General features: G+C 38.0%; 1 protein-coding gene across 5 annotated transcripts in view; it reads left to right on the top strand.

Moving 5' to 3' along the window:
• Window positions 1-21,911, top strand: part of LOC115224720 (GRB10-interacting GYF protein 2) — a 136,924-nt gene that overhangs the window by 22,290 nt on the left and 92,723 nt on the right. For all 5 annotated transcript variants that reach the window (XM_029795589.2, XM_029795588.2, XM_029795586.2 and 2 more), the window contains exons 2-3: window positions 9,087-9,129; window positions 13,212-13,422. In XM_029795589.2, the coding sequence (XP_029651449.1) occupies window positions 9,098-9,129; window positions 13,212-13,422 (243 nt within the window). In that variant the 5' untranslated portion in view covers window positions 9,087-9,097. The remainder of the gene's footprint in view (window positions 1-9,086; window positions 9,130-13,211; window positions 13,423-21,911) is intronic.

Genomic DNA, 21,911 nt, shown 5'->3' with positions numbered 1-21,911 from the left:
GCTATCAACTACTTCTAGTTTTTCTCCCTGGAATGTGGCGGAAGTTGTTCTCTGCGCATTGTCAGTGTTTATTGCACCCGAGCATCTGCCACATACAAAAGCTATCTTCCCAGTTAGCCTTCCTTTGATATTGCTGCACCTCTTATGTGTCCATAGCTTACACTGGGTACATCTTATAGAGTTTCTACCTACACCTCTTCTACAGATCGAGCAGGGCCATCTACCTGAAGAGATTTGTGGTTTGCCTGCCTTCCTACTTATTAGGACTTTGGTTTTAGCTAGGTTGACTCTAAGGCCCTTCAATTCTAATCCTTGCTTCCACACCTGAAACTTCTCCTCTAGTTCTGATAGTGACTCCGCAATTAGAGCAATGTCATCAGCATAGACGAGCTCCCAGGGGCATCCTGTTTTGAATTCCTCTGTTATTGCCTGAAGAACTATGATAAATAGGAGGGGGCTGAGGACTGAACCTTGGTGTTCCTCTACCTGGAATTCTTCACTGTACTCGTTGCCAACCCTCACCTTACTGATGCTGTCCCTGTACATGGCTTACACAGTTCTCACTAACCATTCATCTATCCCTAGTTTCCTCATTGACCACCAGATAAGGGATCGGGGACCCTGTCAAAGGCTTTCTCCATGTCAATGAAAGCGAGGTACAGATGTTTATCTTTGGCTAGGTATTTCTCCTGCAGCTGTCTTAACCAGAAATATAGCATCAGTGGTGCTTTTCCCTGGCACGAACCCAAACTGCATCTCATCTAAATTGACTCTCCCTCTAATTAGTTTGGCTATGACCCTCTCCGTGACCTTCATTACCTGATCCAACAGTTTGATACCTCTATAATTATTTGTATCTAGGGGGTCACCTTTACCTTTGTAGCAGTTGACAATTATGCTGCTACACCAGTCATTGGGTATGACTCCTTCGTGTATCACCTGGTTAACTATACGGGTGACTAGGCTACAGCCAACACTGCCAGATATTTTGAGCATCTCTGCAGTGATTCCTGATGGGCCAGGGGCTTTCCCTGCCTTCATACTCTTGATTGCTTTATCTACCAAGGTACTGTCAATTCAGATAGCTGATTCCTCTGTGGGGTTGACATTTAGCAGACTCTCTTTCTCCCATTCATTCTTTTTATTGAGCAACCTTTCATAATGGCATCTTCCAAACCTCTCTCTCTGCAGTCTCGTTTAGTGCAAGTGAACCATCATCCATATGGACACATTTCTCTCCTATGGCATCACGATTCTCTCTCACACACTGTCTTGCAACACAAAATACTTCAAGTCTTTGTTCCTCACTGCACAGAACATTGGCAAATATTTTCTTATCTGCTTCCCTTCTGGTAGTCTGATACAATTCCCTACTACCTCTGTTCTTCCAGTCCTTCCAAGCCTGTTTCTTTTGTCTAATAGCCCTGTCACCACGTTACCTTGGGTCGAGAGGGGACTTTGCACCATCCACAGATCTGGTCAGTGGCTCTCAGCAGGTTGTCCTGTAGAAACCTGTAGTTGTCTTCCACATTATGTGATGCTATGTCCCTTCTGTTTCATTGAAGGCTTTGAGTTATACGAAGGCTTCAACAATATATATATGTTTTTCAAACAAGAGGCAGTCAAAATTTTGGATAATTCTTAGCGCTTTTGTTCATTTTTCAAATTCAAGATTTTGTCTTGATGAGTTTGAAAAACAAATGAAAGTGCTAATAAAGAATTATCCAAAATTCTGACTGCTTTCTTTTTCTCAGTATACAATATCTGTACACCACTTCAAACACTCTATACATATACGTGGTCTGATTAGTAAGTATCTGGACTATTGCTATAGTAACGAAGCTCAAGCACGCATAGTGAAGCTGCTTGGCATAGATTCACTTAGAACTCTGCTGTACATGCGCACTAAGTTTTAACATTCTAGCTCACTTCTGCTGTTAACAGTAGTACTTGGAAGGAATGTGTGTAGCGTATGATTCTCGCATTGACCATGAACCTGCATCAAATTTTGCCAAAAGCTTGGTGGTACCTACTCACAAGCCTACGCAAGATTGCAGAAAGTGTATCAGCTGAAAAGATGTCGATATTCATGAATGTTCTGGGAGACCCACAACCAAATGAATTGAGAAAAACATTGCAGATGTGCATGCATCTGTGAGGGGAAATTGTCAAATCACCATCTGTGAGTTGATTCATTACGGTTCGGTTCAGTCCATTATCACTGAAGATTTAGGTATGCAACGTGTATATGCCAAGTTTTTGCCAAAACTGCTTTCAGCTGACAACGCACCTGCCTATTCAGTGCAGCTTGTGCAGCAGTGTTTGGCTAGGCACAGCATTCCTCAAGTCCAGCAGCCACCATATTTCCCCAGATCTTGCCCCTTGCGACTGGTTTCTCTTTCCAAAAATCAAATCCTGCTTGAAAGGAAGAAGATTTCAGAACGTCAAGAAATCAAAGTGAATGCGACGAGGCTGCTACTGATTATCGCAGAAAACAAGTTTCAGGAATGCTTCCATCAATGGAAACTGGTGGATTAAGTGTGTGGCTTCCGAAGGAGATTAATTGCCAAATTGGTATGCATTGTAGGTTTGTTTTTATAGCACCTGTCCAGATACTTGATCAGACCTAGTATATATATATGTGTGTGTGTGTGTGTATACATATCTGTATGTATATATTTCTACATACATGTGCACATATCTATATGTATGCATATATCATCATCATCTAATGACCATCTTCCATGCTGGCATGGGTGGGATGGTTTGATAGGAGCTGGTCTGGCGGAAGCATGCACCAGACGTCTGTGACTGTTTTGGCTGGACTTTTACAGCTGGATACCCTTCCTATCACCAACCACTTAGCAGAATAGACTTAGTGCATTTTATGTGGCACAAGTACAGGCGAGGTCAGTTTTGGCAGGGTTTTTACAGCTGGATGCCCTTCCAAATGCCAACCACTTTTCAGTGTGGACTAGATGTTTTAAGTGACACCTGCTCTGACAGGGTCACCGAGGTAACTTGCGAGATAAAAAGTTCTTTTGAGAAGGGAGGAGACATTGGATGAGGTGATCTTGTGTCAGATGATTAAAGGTTATTGTGTGACAGAGACAGGTGTCTTACTGTAGAAGAGGTACAAGGTGGGGGAGAGAGATCAAGAATGAAGACAAAAACACATATGCCGCTACAAAGGAGATTCATGGTTACCAGCTTGATGGAAGAGAAGGCAAAGGAGAGAGAGAGAGAGAGTGGGAGACAGCAGGATAGAGATGGTGGCAAAGTGCCAAGCATACTCTCAAGGAATGGGGATCAGAATATAAATGGGATGGTTGAGTAAAGGAAGAGAGAGATATAAATGGTGGCAAGTGCCAGGCCATACCCTTGAGGTTCAAATGTCATAATATAAGTGGCAGGATATTGTGAAAGAAGCGTGATTAGATAGTGTAGAGGGGGACTGAAAAGTGAGTGACAAAAGCCTGGGTATATATAGAGTGGGAGGGGCTCTACCACATAGCAATGATACAGAGAAATGGCCTTGAGGACAGGATTGGGAAGTGAGAGGTAGGTATAGTGTATGAAGGATGAAATGTGAGGAAGAAATGTTTGTTGTCGTAGGGTGTGTGAGAACTTTTCCTATTAAGTGTGGATGGGACACACAGCACTTCTAGAACTCGGTTTTGCTGACATGAACAGGTCTTCTCAAGAACCTCATATTGCCAGGCATCTCAGTCCATTGTAATTTCCTCCGTGACGCCCAACATGCTGAGATTGGTTCTCACCACTTCATCCCATGTCTTCCTAGGTTTCCCTCTTCCACGGGTACCATCCACATTCAGTGATTAGCTCTTTTTTATGCAGCTGTCCTCATTCATACACATCACATGTCCAAACCAACGTTGTCTTCTCTCTTGCATGCTACATTTGGTTACTCTTATGCCCAACTTTTCTCTCAATATATTTGCACTTTGTTGTATATGCGCACTGATGTCACACATCCAACAGAGCATACTTTCATTTCTCTCCAGTCTATGCATGTCTTCTGCATTGATAAACTGAGAAATTTATTCTTAGTTTTTTGTTCAATCAAATCTTCAGAACCATAATACCATAATTGGCATATTGGTCAACAAATACACTGTTAAGTAAGGTGGTTTTGGTTGGATATTTTGCAAAATGAAAAGAAAATGTGTCAAAGGATTGACAAATTCAGTAGGGTCTATGGCTCTCCATCATCTGGGAATGAGTGACCTCTAGTCTTTGTTTAGACATCCCTCTCTATGGGAGGAAAATTCTGAAATAACACCTACCTCATTGCAAAGCCTGAGATTTTGTTTCTGGACAACATGACTTTGTAGGTGAGAGTCCTAGAGGTGTTGTGCAAGTTGTTATTACTTCAAATTTTGGCATAGACATTGCTGACATCCCATTATCTTTAACATTGAGGAAAAGATAACTTGTCAGTAGTGATGGTCATACTCCTTTACAAGTCAACAGCTGCTATATGTATATGTCTATATGTATACAGATACCTATATGTGTGTGTGTGTGTGTTTGTGTATATGGGTATACTCTTTTTACTAGTTTCAGTTTTAGAGCCGTGGCCATACTGGAGCACCTCCGGTATGTGTTACTACAGCTTCATTAATCCTTTCATAGTTGGCAGTTGGTGAATGAGAACATTTAATGCTGCTGTCCTCATTTGTGCTCCCTGCTGTGAAGTTGGTTTATCTGGGAATCTTGACAGCAGGAGATCTAGTTTTGTTTTGAAGATATCTAAATTCATCTTATGTAGGGCTCTCAGGTCCTTTGGGAAGATATTGAAGAGCTGAGAGCTCTTGAATCTCAAACTATTTCAATATTTGGTCCTCTATTTTCATAGCAAGGATGGGATCTTTGACACTATGGAATGGTACTGTTCTGATGTTAGTATAATTTTCTATGCTAAAGTTTGGAATAAGTCATTCCAAGATCTTCCAGATGTATATTACAGCATATCTTCTCTGTCTTCATTTCAGGGAGTAAAGTCTTAACCTCTTGAGTCTTTCCCAGGAGCTAATCTGTTGTATTGAGCCTGTCTTCTTTGTTAGGCTTTAAAATAGTGGAACTCAAGATTGCCTTGAGTTCCACTATTTTATACTGTAGCTACCATAATTAGGAGAAATAGTCAAAACAGCTTAGGACAAATGTCCTCTATCCTTCTTACTAAATAACAGAAATCACAAGTCACTGTATTGAACACTTTTCTGAACTTCTAAATCATGAGACAGTTGTCGATGATGCTGTAATTGTCACTGCAAAGACATCTCATCACCTCCTTGAACTCTGCACCTGCAATAGACAAGGTGGTAACAGCAATAAGGAAGATGTATCTTGGTAAAGCACCTGGTAAAGATGGAATTTGCCCTGAGATCTTGGACTTTGGCATTGGTCATATTACACAGGAGCTTCATGAGCTTAGTGTAGTATGGAGGAGTAATGCTGTCCCCAAGGACTGGAAGGATGCAATTATTTTTCCTCTCTATAAAGGAAAGAGAGTCAGAATAAAATGTGGCAACTGTAGAGGTATTGTTCTAGTCAACTTCTGGCAAGTATTCTTCTTAGCCTTCTGAATAGCACCTTGTAAATGATATTGCATCTGAATCTCAGTGTGGCTTCCATTTTGATAGAGGAACAAGAGATATGATTTTCACAGCAAGACAGATGCAAGAGATGTGTTATAAGCAAAATATGGATCTTGTCCAGATTTTTTTTTTGATTGTGAATAGGGTTTCTCTGAAAAATACTTGGCAAACTTGGTTGTTTAGGTCATTTTCTATTCATAATTGACATGGGTCAGTGTTGGTGATGGCATCGTTGGACCCATTCCTGTAGAGAGATTTTGCTGCTGCTCTAACTCATGCTTGTGCTGTGAGTGCTCTTCTGGGATAGATGTGAGGAACCAATCTTCTAGTTTTCTTTTTAATTTATACCAATTTACTGCCACTTTGAAAGTTTTTTCACTCTCTTTTTCATGACTCCCGTGTGTGGATGATTGCAACTTAGTTGCTCATAGAACGGAACCGATGCATATCCTCATGGATCATATTTCTGCAGCCTGCAAGATATTTGGACTCAGCATTAGCCTGAATAAGATTGTTGTAATGGACTGGCTTGTGTGCAGGTGGCACATAAAAAACACCAGTTGAGTGTGGCCATTGCCAGTACTGTCTAACAGGCCCTTGTGCTGGTGGCACGTAAAAGTATCCACTACACTCTCGGAGTGGTTGGCGTTAAGAAGGGCATCCAGCTGTAGAAACTCTGCCAGATCAGATTGGAGCCTGGCGCAGCCATCTGGTTCGCCAGTCCCCAGTCAAATTGTCCAACCCATGCCTGCATGGAAAGCGGATGTTAAACAATGATGATGATGTATGTGTATGCATGTGCATATATATATATATATATATATATATATATACGTAAAAAGCACCATCCCTCTGTGACCGTTTGCCAGCTCTGTCTGGCACCTGTGCGGGTGGCACATAAAAAGCACCCACTACACTCACGGAGTGGTTGGCGTTAGGAAGGGCATCCAGCCGTAGGAACACTGCCAGATCAGACTGGGCCTGATGCAACCTTTTGGCTTCACAGACCCCAGTTGAACCGTCCAACCCATGCTAGCATGGAAAGCGGACGCTAAATGATGACGATGATATATATATATATATATATATATAATATATACGTAAAAAGCACCATCCCTCTGTGACCGTTTGCCAGCTCTGTCTGGCACCTGTGCGGGTGGCACATAAAAAGCACCCACTACACTCACGGAGTGGTTGGCGTTAGGAAGGGCATCCAGCCGTAGGAACACTGCCAGATCAGACTGGGCCTGATGCAACCTTTTGGCTTCACAGACCCCAGTTGAACCGTCCAACCCATGCTAGCATGGAAAGCGGACGCTAAATGATGACGATGATATATATATATATATATATATATAAATATATATATATGAATGTGTATGCATGTGTGTCTATATATATATATATATGAACATGTATATATGAATATGTATATATATATATATATATGTATATAATATATATGTGTATATATATAGAGTGCATCAGTTTTTTGAGGCCACCTCTTTCAAGAGCTCTAACTTTCTTCCAACTTTGTTTTTCTTTAGCTTACTTTTCAGATAATGTCAGGCATCAGGTTGACTCAGCATTGTCTTAAAAAGTGTAGCATAGAGATAGAGAGATAGCTCACTTCCTGAAAGTTGCATGATCCTTCATTGTCAAAGTTCGAAAGGAGCTGGAAGCTGCTGACTGGGATCCAACATCAGCAGCTAAATGCAAAATGCATGCAAAGGGTACTAATTCCTTCAGAACACATAACTTTGTACAAAATGCCCAAGAAATAATTTATAAAAACCTCAGACTCTCAATCAGTCATTGCAAAGGTTTCAGAATGCACCATCAGAAGAGTTGTGCATGAAGACATCAGAGACAAGTTGTATGTGATTCAGAAGGGTCAGTTTATGCTGGACACGCAAAAACAAGTTCAAACATCAAGTGGCTGGGATGCTTTGGTTTTTCTCCAATAAGAAAAATTTCAATCAGGACCTAAAAGCTAAACTGCAGAGACCCGAATGAAGTTCCAGCAGTCATTTATACTGAGTTCCTAGCAACTGTGATGGTTCTAGGAGTCTTTAGCAATGAGTAAGATGTCATGCCTCCTCACTGTTTTACACGGGGCTTAAGAGTCAATGACGTTACCTATACCGTTGTATTGGAGAAAGTTGTGAGGCCCTTGATAGACAGAGTACACAATGGTAGCCCATTAATTAAACTTACCAGAGACTTTATGAAGTCAAGATGAACTCAAATGTATTACAGTCCTTTGAAGATGAAGCTGGCCAAAACTTTGAAGTTACTGTTATTATTGCTCAACACTCCCAAATTTCACTCCAATAATCTTTATTCTTGGCAACTGGAAATTGGCTTCATTCCTTACAAAAACGGTGCTACATCACCTGATGATCTAAGCAATTAAAATGGGATAAAGTATTCTTTTTCTGGCAAGGAAAGTTTGTCATTTTAAGCCAGTTATTATTCAGTGATACTAATCTTCTTATGGTGATGTCAGCATGTCTTTCTGGTTTCTTGTAACATTAGATCCATGCACTTTTGGTTTAACTCCTAATCCACAGATCAGGAGATGTATAAAAAGAATAATACTTCAACACCAGAAGAGAAACTGTATGATGCAAGCTGGGAATAACAATGCTGTCATTACAAGGCCTAAACTCGAGATACGGGGTACTTGAATTAAGTGAGGAAAAAGTAATGGTGATGCCTATTTTAGCAGTGGAACCTGAGAAACAACCATGATGATGATGATGATGATATGAAACGGCAGGATCACACTTGTAGTGAAGTAATAGTTAGGAGGAATAACTCAGTCTGTTTGAGGTATAAAACACTTATCGTTCAGAAAGATGATGTGAAACTGTTACTAGGAATATTGTGTAGATATCATTGATATGTTAATATAAGTGCAGGCTTTTCCTTTTGTGTTTGTACATGATTAGGCATATTTAAAGTGGCTGTTAACAAGTTCCATGTGAAGGTGTGTGGTTGAGTAGTTAGGGTATTTGGCTCATGATTGTAAGGTCATGGGGGCATGTTGTGTCCTTGAAGAAGACACTTTATTTTCACATTGCTCTAGTCTACTCAACTGGCAAAAAGAAGTGGTACCTGGATTTGAAAGGACCAGCTTTGTCACATTCTGTGTCATGCTGGATCTCCTTGACAACTACATTAAAGGCGTGTGTCTGAGGTGCCTGCATGTTAATTGCACAAGTAGGCTCTTTTGTTTATTGGCTCAACTGGAAGAGTTGTCATCGTAACTGACAGTTTTATTTTCTTTTTTATATTAGTTCCATAGGCAGTATCATCTGTCGGTTGATTAAAACTTCTGGTTGTAAAGGATCTTGTCTGAACAATTTTGTTAAACATTGTATGACTCAACACTAAATTTTCTAAATACAAGAAAAAACAAATTTTAATCCTGAATTTTTCTATTTCCTTTTGATTTTTCAGAAGCAAGAAAAATGGCAGAAACAATGAAGTTAGGTCCAGAATGGTAAGTGGAAATATTTATTGAGCTTCCAAGAAGTCTTTGTCATAATCTACATATCTCTTTGGTTCCAAGATAACCAACTGGATAGACATGCATGCATGCATATATACATACATACATATCTGTCTGTCTGTTTGTCTTTCTTACTAGTGAAGCCGGTGCAGTCTTCTGCCTAGCCAGCTCCTCTCAAACTGTCCAACCCATGTTAGCATGGAAAATGGTTGTTAAATGATGATGATTATATATATATATATATATATATATATATAATATATATATAGTGAGAGAAAGAACGAGAAGGGTTTGTTCATACTGTTATTTTGATTGAAATATAGAAAATTTCATGTTTATCAGGAACTTGATGCATTTCCTGTCATGTGATATATGTAACATGGCTGTAGTGAACATAAAGTAAGGTTTCCAATGTAACTAATGTTAAATTCAAAATCTGTTCTACTGAAAAATGCACAAAAAAATGGAAAAAAAAATTTTTTTTTTAGTTTCCTCCAATTTGTTTAATTTGATTTCAACAAGTACTATCTGAATAGACAGCTACCTGGTAGATAAAGCAATTAAGGGTATGAAACCAGGAAAAGTCCCCAGCCCATCAGGGATCACTGCTGAGATGCTTAAAACATCTGGTGGTGTGGGCTATGGCCTAGTCACCTGCATATTAAACCAGGAAGTTCATGATGGAGTCATACCCAATGACTGGCATAGCAGCACCATAGTCAACTGCTACAAGGGTAATGGTGGTGCTTTAGATAGAAATAACTACAGGGGTATCAAACTGCTGGATCAGGTGATGAAAGTCAAGGAGAGGGTCATAGCCCAACTAATTTAGAGAGTCTGCTTAAATGAGATGCAGTTCAGTTTTGTGATAGGTAGTAGCACCACTGATGCTATATTCCTGGTGTGGCAACTGCAGGAGAAATACCTAACCAAAGATAAACCCTTATACTTGGCTTTTGTGGACTTGGAGAAAGTCTTTGACGGGGTCCTGATCCCTTATCTGGTGGGTGATGCAGAAACTGGGGATTGACGAATGGTTAATAAGGGCTGTACAGGCCCTATACAGAGAAGCCGTTAGTAAGGTTAGAGTTGGCAATGAGTATAGTGAAGAATTTCAGGTAGAAGTAGGGGTCCACCAAGGATCAGCCCTCAGTCCCCTTTTATTCATCATAGTCCTCCAGGCAATAACAGAGAAATTCAAGACAGGTTGCCCCTGGGAGCTCTTCTATGCTGATGACCTGGCCCTCATAGCACAGAATCACTACCAGACTAGAGAATAAATTTCAGATGTTGAAACCAGGTTTAGAATCGAAGGGCCTTAGAGTCAGTGTTGCAAAGACCAAAGTTCTAGTAAGTAGGAAGGCGAACATATCACACACCCCTTCAGGTAGATGGCCCTGCTCAATCTGTAGAAAAGGTGCAGTTAGAAACTCCATAAGATGGACACAAGAGGTGCAGCAACATCAAAGGAAGATTAACTGGGAAGATAGCTTTTGTGTGTGGAGATGCACAGGGGAAATAAGCACCACAGATGCTCAGAAAACAGATTCCATCACATACCAGGGGAAGAAACTAGAAGTAGTTGATAGCTTCCGCTACCTATGTGATCAAGTCTGTAATGGGAGTGGATGCTCAGAGAGTGTTATCACTAGAATAAGAATAGCCTGGGCAAAGTTACCCTACTGGTGACAGAGGGCCTCTCACTCAGATTGAAAGGTAGATTGTACGATGTATGTGTGTGAACTGCCATGATTCACAGCAGTTAAACATGGTCTGTAACTGCTGAGGATTTGTGTAGACTGGAAAGAAATGAAGCTAGCATGATGTAATGTCAGTGTGCACACACGACAGAGTGTAAGCGCTCTGAGAGAAAAGTTGGACATAAGGAGCATCGGATGTGGTGTGCAAGAGAGACATTTGTGCTGGTATGGTCATGTACTACAGATGGACGAGGAGATATGTGTGAAGAAGTGCCACTCCCTAACAGTTGAAGGAATCCAGGGTAGAGGTAGACCCAGGAAGACATGGGATGAGGTGATGAAGCATGACCTTCAAATGTTGGGCCTCACAGAGGCAATGACAAAAGGCCGAGACCTCTGGAGATATGCTGTGACTGCGAAGACCTGACAAATAAAGTGGGTTCACAGCTGAAACCAACACCAATGTTGCATAACCAGCCCATTCAAAAGTACTCTGGATCGTAGGGTGACATGCTGTGCTTGAGGAGACCTATTGAGTCAAGTACATCAAAATCAAACGGAAATTGTAGTTATGATCCCTGTGCTGGTGGCATGTAGAAAGCACCATCAAAACGTGACCGATGCCAGCCTCCTCTGGCCCCTGTTCCGGTGGCATGTAAAAAGCATCCACTACATTCTCAGAGTGGTTGGCGTTAGGTAGGGCATCCAGCTGTAGAAACACTGCCAGATCAGACTGGAGCCTGGTGCAGCCTCCTGGCTTCCCAGACCTCAGTCAAACAGTCCAACCCATTCCAGTATGGAAAACCAATGTTAAACGATGATGATGATGACTAAAGGAAAAAGTCGATAGCAATGTGATCTGTGACAGCCTTTGACAAATTTTAGGCATTATGTATGGATTTTAAAATCTTTCCTGTACATTTTAATATTCAGGACTCTTATTCTGTGGAACTGATGTGTTTATATTGCTATTTCAACCCAAGTAGAGAAAATAATTGAGAATACTGAATTTCAGTTTTCTCCATTCATTATAAATTTTATTTCTTATTTTTCCTTTAAATGATTCCATATGAGCTAAGTTTTATTAGTTTTTCTGTCATGGGTATAGAAAACAAAAACTGATCTAATTTTGATCTGCAAAATTTGATTTGCTTTAGAATTATGACATGTCATAAAGTTTGTATGTTTATATTTTAAGAAATACTTCCTGTGATCTGTTGGGTCACCAACAGTTCAAGGTGCCTGAAAAAAACCATGTATCTTGGGAACCTGTGGTCTGATTTACGTTAAAATTGTTTTATTCCGTTTGTATTCACATTTCGGATCTTTACCTTTTGACTGACAGATGTAAAAAATAATTTTTTGTAACTAAACACTTTCAAACTTCGGACACTGGTAGAATGTGTCATATAAAACATCTTTTACTCTTAGCATTTTTGAGAAAAACTTATATTTACAAAGTTATTTCACGTTAAAGTTGTCCTATTTCGGTAATTTCAACCAATCAATGACGTGTATTCAACTGAATAAAATTAGTGCTGTTGTTTGTCAACAAGAACTTCCGGTGGTGTATATTTCGTTTGTCACTGTTATTTATGACAACCCTAACCCTAAAACCTTAAAGCTAAAACCAGTACAAATGCATGAACGATGTCATAACAGTGACAAACGAAAAATACACCACTGATAGTTGTTGACAAACAAAGGTGGTAACTTTATTCAGCTGAATACATGTCATTGATTGGCTGAAATTACCGAAATACAACAACTTTAATGTGAAATAACTTCGTAAATATAAGTTTTTCTCAAAAATGCTAAGAGTAAAAGATATTTAATATGAGACATTCTACCAGTGTCCGAAGTCTGAAAGTGTTTAGTTACAAAAAATTATTTTAAAATCTGTCGGTCAAGACGTAAAGATCCCACATTTCAGTGGTACCCTACTTTCAAAGTATTTTCCGATTATGTGCTTGTTTGGCTTTATTAAATTACAGACAAGCACGCACGCACGCAAGCAAGCATGCAATCATAAAGGTACCTGTAAAATTGCATATCCCAGGGACTCGTGGTCCAATTTACGTGAAACTTGTTTTATCCTCTTTGTTTTCACATTTCAGGGCTACCTCACTTTCAGAGTATTTTTCCATTGTGTGCTGGTTTGGCTGTATTAAATTACTGACAAGCATGCAAGCAAGCTATCACATAGTTTTAGTATTATATAGATAGATGATTTATTTTTGCCTAAACGAAAGAATGAAAGTAGGGATGGCCTGTAATTACTGTGATATTTGAAATCTTAATAGTTGATATAATTTTTTGGCTTACTTTGTTTTAGTACCTTGTTTTAATGTTAAACTTGATTTCTTTTTTCAGGCTGCAGAAAGCAAGCAGCATGGGCACCCCACCTTCCTCTCCAGGTTTGGGGAAATTTAAGCTAGCTGATTACCGTTATGGTCGAGAAGAAATGTTGGCACTGTTTGTGCCTTCAAGCAAAATACCTGAAGACTTAAAACTTTTTTCTTTTATTTTGGTTGACAAACCTCAAGATCCTTTGGCTTATATACCTCCTACGGAAGAGGAACAGGTGAGTTATTAAGATTATTTTGTTTGTTTCTGATTTAGCTATATTTTCTGGGGTGTTGTCCTTATTGTTTAAATACTTGTCACCTGTAGCAACAGGCACCATATAGTTATTTTGTTGTTACACTGTTGGTAGCAATCTGTAAATTGTAGCATTGGGGTACCTACCACTGAAGACCTATTTTTGCATATTTGTATAAAAAAAAAGAGGGGGGACTGCTTCTATTTTATCTACAGTCAAATTTACATATTGAAATTCTGTGAGTTGTAGAAGAGGAGAAATAGAAACTGTTATGTTTATTTTTTGCCTTCCTAAAGGACATTTGGCAACATGAATGAATTAAAACTTGTTAAAACTTGGTTGCAAGCTTTGAGTTTACTTTAAGTTTGAGTTTATACATTGTTTAATGAAGTTTCCTCAAGATATTGCTTGTCGTCAGATATTACACACACACGCATCAGTGTTGAATATTGTAACTGAAAGCCAAAATGATTGTGTTCATCATTTTGGTGACATTCATTCAAAATTAAGAGTTTATATTGTGATGCTTGGCCAAATGATTTAGGTATTTATTGTTATGTACTCTGTATTAGCAAGAAGTTTCTTGCTTATGCCTACATCACATTACAAGTGACACACGGACAGTTGATTTTTTTGGTTAAGTATTTTCTACAAGGAGACAATTTACAAAACAAAAATGGTATAAAATTCCAAATTACTATAAAAGATATTAATTTACATATGTTGCAAATTCACACTAAGTTACACCATTCTCATTCACTTGCATTGTTCATAGCGGTGCTTGGAAGTCCAGTGTGTAGAATGTGGTTGTCTCAGAAAGATCAAGATTCAGCTGTGCAGGATCTCTTTGATTGTGTTGAGGAAGAAAGAAACTTTTCAGATATGGCTATAAGATGACAAATAGTGAATCTATGACCCTGAAATTAAGGCTCAGTCTTTGTAATGGAAAACTCAAACAAGATTTCAAGTGGTCAAGACTCGAACATATCAAAAGAAATGTAAAGAAGCAACTTTAAAAAACAAACAAAAAAAAAAACATGAATTTAATTACAATGTTTAAATAATAATCATCCCTGACTCTATTTTCACTGTCAGCATGAATTATCATTAACTTATTTTTCAGCTGACCGTAACTCTATTTATTTCAGAAGGAATAAACAAAGTTAAGATCAACTTTAACCTTTGAGCTACTTTATTTCTTACTTTTACTTCAAAGGATTCTTAGGCAAATCTGTTGCAGAATTTTTGTTTCAAAATTATTCTAATTATCGGATGGTGCAGATTAAAGTCAATGAAATGTAAAGTTATTTAAAGTTTGTATAAGTATTACCACATAAAATGAGCCAGTATTATTTTATTTGATGATAAACATATTCATCATAATACTGGACTCTGTTCTGTGTATGTCCATTGATTTTCACAGTAACATTGGTTTTATTCTATAGAAAGCAAGAAACAAGATATCCAGCCAGGGAAATCGCTGATGCTGATTTTGCACAGAACCTTGCACTATTTGCTGACAAGGTAACAGATGTTGAAAAACTTCTGCATGCAGTAGAAGAGGCAGCTTCCAGGATTGGCCTTGATGTGAATATTTGAAGACTGAATGCATATAGTTTAACCAGTGTGGCCAGGTCACCTCATTGAGCAGAATACCTCTGAAGAAAGACGAATGATTTACTTATCTCAGAAGTGATATGTATTGAAAACATGTATTAATCTACATAGCAAAAGCATGGAATGAATTAGAAACAATTTGGAAGTCTACACTGCCTGACTGAATGGAAAGGGAATTCTTCAGAGCCATGGTTGAATCAGTTTCTCTTTACTGTTTACATGGACTCAGACAAAAATGGTAGAAAGCAAGCTTGATGGGACTTATACATGTATGTTGTATACTGTTCTTGACAAGTTGTGGAAATGATATCTGACAAAAGAAGAGGATTCTGGAAATATCCCCAAGAGTAGAGCACAAGATATACCGGTCACTGCTACTGAAGCAAAGATGAATTAATGAATGAGCTCATTCTGAGCCATGGGGAGTCTCAACCTAGAATCATGTATATTGATTAGCTGTCTTGTGATGTCAAGTTACAAATAGAAAATCTCTAAAGTCACAGGAAACAAGAGTGTTTGGAGATGATGTGTGGTTTTGGTCCAGACAAAATGTGCTAAGCAAATTATTTTTTATAGCTTCTGAAATTACATATTAATGGTAAATGCAGAAATATCCTGATTTATGAAGTTCACTGTTTTTTCTTTAGTTTACATTTTGCATAGGAATAAGTCTCCATCACTGAATTGGAATAAACAAAAGTAGATAGCCAATTGATTTTCAGAATGACTTATTGGGTCCAAGTTTCCTGAAATTTTTGGAAAATAAATATTTATAAAGTTATCAGTCTTCTTTCTGGAAATCACCACTTTTACTGATGTGTTTTAAATATTATTGTAAATTGAAACATTCAAAGTTCATAAAGAAAGCAATGGTTTTTATTTCAAAACAGCCAAATTCCAAAGAGATAAAATGAACCCCTTATCAACGTCAGATTGTGTACAACTGGCATTTATTTAGTGAAATTATATATTAAGTTATTTACCCTCTCAACCCTGGTCCCCTGTGTCTAACTTTACCCTCCATCTGGGCTCCTGAGCAAAAAAATAACTACTTGCATATGCAACTCAAGTAATGATTACCGACAAACTAATCGCAAAAACATTCAGGAGAATAACAATATCTCTCAACTACATATTTGTTCATTACAGACAAACTAATGGACAGAATCACAAAAAAAAAAAAAATTCAGGAATACCACATTAATAAGCCTGTCTCTCAGCTATTGTATTTGTTAACCCAAATTGCTACTTTCCTCAACTTTCACCAGTCTGATTGAATCACTTTCATTGTCTGCATAAGTGTAAACTTTTCATCTGAAGAATAAACACCATCAGTAATTTCATCAACTGTAAAGAGTGTAGGCCTTTGCTTGTTTACCAGTTGAAGTGCTAAGTTTGTTACATGCTTGTTTCAGTGCTTCCCCCCCCCCAACCTTTTCCTTCTATTAAAAATTATATTTAAAAAAATAAGACAGTTATATGGGGACACCATTAACTATGAATCATGAACACACTTGACTACAAAACTGCAACATGATTGGTTGTCTATTTTGAGTATTTTATCTTTTTCTATGTGTTGTTCATTACAGCTTCAATGGGAATCTGGTAGGGATTTTGTGTTGGCCATTTCTGTTTTATCAGGAATATGGCACAATAGGGTTAAAATACCAACACAGGTAAATTAACAATTTATGTTGGTATTTTGATTTAAACCAGTAAATTCTGATGGATGGTTTGATAACAGATGACCATGTATGATTTTGGTAAGGAAAAGGTTAAACTGCAGCAGCTAGATAAAAAATTAACGCACAGACTTTTTATACAAATAAGCCTCTAATTTATTCTTCATCAAATAATAAAATGTGGCTTAGAGATTTCATAAATTGTAAATTTCAACTTTGGATAATTGAGAATGACCAAGTTGCAGCATATTTCCAGAATATTTTCAGTCTGCCAATTTTGCTATTTGACTCTGCTTTTGTTTCTGATGAGTTTTCCTTATCAGCAGAAATTCAATTAGAAATCTTCTTGTGCACAAGAATTTCAGGTTGTGTACTTGATACATTTGATCTCAGATTCCTTCATTATTATTGCTTAGTTTCATGTCAGTCCTGACTAAGCAAACTTGTGCCATAGGGTGGTCAAACTATGACCATCCTCTTGCCATTGCATATTAGGGACATTGTATCTCCCTTTTCCCCAAGACAGTAGGCTGTAATGTAGAGGTAATTTGGCTACTATTTTTCGCAAGTTGAGTGTAGAGTCACCTCCTTTGTTGGGTTGCTTTTCATTGTTGTAATATTAATATTTGAAGTTTATCTTTCTGTTTCAGTTTACCATCTTCACAATGGTATCGTTACAACCTCATAGCAAATTAGAAACATGTAGTTATATAATAAAACTCTGTAAAATCTCAACAAATTTTTAAAAATTTATCCAAAACATTTCTTCTACTAGAAAAAACAATTTTGTAAACTCTTCAAATAATATTTATCTTTAGAAATATTGAACTAGTAGTATTTTATAATGTTTAATTAATTCTTTCACAAAAAGGTATCCTAAATGGTCTGCACGTCACATATTTTGTGATTTCAGTAATTTTCTCAGATCAGGCTTCCTTTCTGATCATCTGAAAATTATTCTCTATACAAATCAAGGAAGTATTTTTGTATCTTTCATCAGAAGCAGTGCTTTATCAGGTTTTGTTATTGCATAGATTTGCCTGGTGAGTAATGTGATGTTAGTCTGAGGAATATGAAATTCCTTTCTGCAGCAATGCTGTTGCAGATCCAATAGGTTAAGAATATAATTCTTAAACCATTTATGTAAAAATTGCTTTACTATTGCTTGCTGATGATAATTTATTCTAGCAGGCATTTCATAACTTGTTTTGAGTGGAATCAAATTTGATATATAACATTAACCATTTTTTTTTTTTAACTAAAAGAGTACTTTTGTTTGCAATTATAAGAAGTATTGCAAATATTTATCACCTTTTGCAAAACATTCAAAATATTAAATCTTTGCTGAATTAATGATCCGTGACATGAAAGTATTCTGCCATATGACCCTGGGCTCTTGAAGAATTCATGAAAATTGTAAGCAGTGCATAATAAGTCTACTTAATTTTGTTGATTGATTGAGATGTCTTTTGAGTGTCTCTCTTCCATGAATTCTACATCATTTCATCTAAGTCACTACTTTTGATTTCTGTACACAAAAAGCACTTTTTGTCGTTGGTATTAACAAATATTTTAAGTTGTTGTACATGTTCTTAATGTCAGTTTTAACAGTTTTTTCAACTCTAAAATGTAACTCAAATATTAATATGATTTTCATATTGCACTCTATGGTTAAACAGTTTTGTGAAGTGAAATAAAAACACACACACTGCTATATGGCATTGTTAATGCTACAAGAACAAAAATTGCTCTCTTTGTTAGGGTGTTGTAATTACCCTTACTGGTATATTGTTGGTGTGTGTCGCATGTATACAGCTTAGAAGGAACTGTTGTTGATGCTTTGTTAACATATAAGGGGTATACTGAAAGTATTGCAAAAGTGAACATAATCTTTTTATGAACCGACTGAAGTCATTCAAATTGCACATGTTGGCAGAGAGTAACTCATCCTCTTTTGTAACCCTTCTTCCTGTTCTTCTTCATTTCAGGCATAATGGGTTCCAAACAAAAACACAGTGTCATCACTGGGTTCTTGATGAAGGAAGGTCACAGGCTGTCTGACATCCACAGAAGACTGTTGTTTGTGTACGGAGATGGCACCATTAACAATGACTTTGTGCTCAGATGGATGAAGTTTAAAGAAGGGGAACCAGCATTGAAGATAAACTAATCAATTGTAAGCACCGATATGACTCACCAGTGAGTGAACAAATCAATAGTTGGGGACAAACTAAGTTTCAGAATGTGAGTTTGTTGCACAACTGGACTGTGCTTAGAAGAATTGTGGGTGCTTCAGCAGTTAACACTTAATTTGAAGGAGACAACAAGTATGGAAGCTTGCTCTGGTCTACTGGAAGCTTCCCAGACCAATGAAGATAGCATTTTTTGTTATCTGGTGATAACACATGATATGTGGCTACATTTTTATGATCCAGAAATGAAGGCTTTCTGCGAAATGGATGTTACACTTCCTCTCCAAGGCCTAAGAAGTTCAAGAGCCAGTGATCAGCAAAGAACACTACAGTCACTGCTTTTTGGGATGGTAACGGTGTCATTCTCTTGGATTTTCTGGAATTTAACTGCCATGAATAGTGAGCAATACATTGAGACAATCAAAAAACACAGGGAAACCATTAGGATGAAAAAAGAATCTGAAAACGAATCTGAAAAAAGAATCTGAAAACGATCCCCATGCAAAAGCACATAGCTGTGGCAACAAATTGAGCACTTAGCAAAGTGGAGTAGGCAGGCCCTGGTCCACCATCTGCCATACAGTCCAGATCTGGAACCTTTCAACTTCAATCTGTTTGGCCCAATGAAGGACAGTCTTTGAAGACAAAGATTTCATGATACAAAATGAAAGTGTAGGTAAAGAAGTGAACACAACAGTGCATGCCTGAATTGTTTTAAACAGGATTTCACAAGTTGGGTTCAATCATCTTTGATTGAACCCAGCTCACAGATCCCTTTTGAAAAAATTCTGGTTTGCCCTGTTAAAGGCGCACATATATATATATATATATAAATATATATATCATCATCATCATCATCATCATCGTTTAGCGTCCGCTTTCCATGCTAGCATGGGTTGGACGGTTCAACTGGGGTCTAGGAAGCCAGAAGGCTGCACCAGGCCCAGTTTGATCTGGCAATGTTTCTACGGCTGGATGCCCTTCCTAACGCCAACCACTCCATGAGTGTAGTGGGTGCTTTTTACGTGCCAGACGAGTCTGGCAAACGGCCACGATCGGATGGTGCTTTTTATGTGCCACCGGCACGGGCGCCAGGCAAATATATATATATATATATATATATATATATATATATATATATATATATGGGGCTATGGTAGAGACATATGTAGCTGTATGCTAGATGTGAGCTTTGCAAACGATCAGAGATTGCATAAAGTCCTGAGGTTGCATTATTTAACCTCTTTTGTGTTGGTGTCATGAGAAAACACACCCAATACACTCTGTAAAGTGGTTGGCAATAAGAAGAGTATCCAGTTGTAATTAGTAAGATAAATGACTCGGACAGTTGGGACCTCTCTGACTGGATGCCATCACAGAAACGGTTAACAATACACACGCACATGCATGGGGTGAGACATTAATCATGTGCATCATCATTGTTTAACATTCACTTTCCATGCTGGCATGGGTTTGACATGGAGGTGGCTAGCAGGGAGCTGTCCAGACTCCAATGGTCTATTGTGGCATGGTTTCTACAGCTGGATGCCCTTCCTAATGCCAACCACTTAACAGTGTGCTGGGTGTTTTTTATGTGCCTCTGTCACAGGCGTTTCTATGCAGCCCCAGCATGGGTACTTTTTATGTGGTATCAATACCTGAAAAGAAGACAATGATTCTACTTAGTTTGACGTGTTTTATCAAGTACAGCAAATCACCACATCTCCCAGTCCCTTGACATTTCCTTTTTCACCACTTCGTCCCATGTCTTCTTAGGTCTATCCCTTCCACAGCTACTTTCCACAATTAGAGCTCAGCACTTATTAGCTATTGTTTTCATCCCATGAGTGACTATGGTATATGTTTAACCTTGAAATGTTAAGTTGACCTTTTGCTCTCTCTCATGAAAAGTATCTTATAGAGATCGTCTGTTCTCTGTGGGCTGAGGGTGTATCAAGAAGTGAAATCTTTCAAGGCCTTCAGAATAGTTTTGTTGAAAAAGATTGTCAAGAAATGTATTTAATAATTCAATCATGAATGAATGAAGGAAAAAAATATTAAAAAAAAAAACCCCTGAATTTTGCTCTTTGTTGGTGTTGACAGAAAGCATAGCAGCCCTGTGTGACTTTTCAAGTTCAAATCTGCTCTGTAGTCAAGAATGGGAGATTTATATCAAGACTGTTTTGTTGTCTTCTGTTTTCTTCATAATATAAGCATGAACATTGCGCACACACACAAACCTAATCTGTTCTGCCTAGTTAATAAATTTTTACATTTCTAGTGATGATTGGTATAGTTGTCTAATGGACAAGGTACTGAACTCTCGCTTCTTATGAGTTTATGTTGTAACTGTTACATCATTGTTTTACAACAGTCGTGTTGCATGTGTTTTCCATGATGATATATGACTCAGCCTGAATGACTTTCACTGATTGATGTCATAACAGTGGCACTGTTGATGGGATTTGGAGAATCACTGTCTGATCCTAATTTCACTGAAGCCTGGGTTAAAGAAAGTCAAGTATCCTGCTAATATTAAAGAAATAATTAAGTAAGAGTTGAGAATATTGGCTTTAAATTGGCACAAGGCCAACAATTTTGGGGTTAAGTCTGTTCAGTTACATTGACCCCAGTGCTCAACTGGTACTTATTTTATGGACCCTGAAAGGATAAAAGACGAATTCAACCTTCAAATAATTCTGCAAGTTGCAAATTGAACTGACACTGATAGCTAAATCAGAGTTCCAAAGTAACCTCTGTGATAGTGTAAAGTACTGGAGGAGATGAACTTCACAGAAACACACACAAAAGACTATAATATCCTTGTTGAGAGGACAGGTTTTTTGAATCTGAACCAGATACATTGTTATTATGAGTGGAGCTGCATGTTTTTGTGAAATTGATAAGTCGGAGGCAGAAGGATATTCTGCTAAAAATGACCTACAAATGTAACTAATTGATGGACTGTTAAATTCTGCAC

The sequence above is a fragment of the Octopus sinensis genome, linkage group LG26, assembly GCF_006345805.1.
Source record: "Octopus sinensis linkage group LG26, ASM634580v1, whole genome shotgun sequence".
NCBI lineage: Eukaryota > Metazoa > Mollusca > Cephalopoda > Octopoda > Octopodidae > Octopus > Octopus sinensis.
This window is presented reverse-complemented; position numbering and strand designations above follow the sequence as displayed.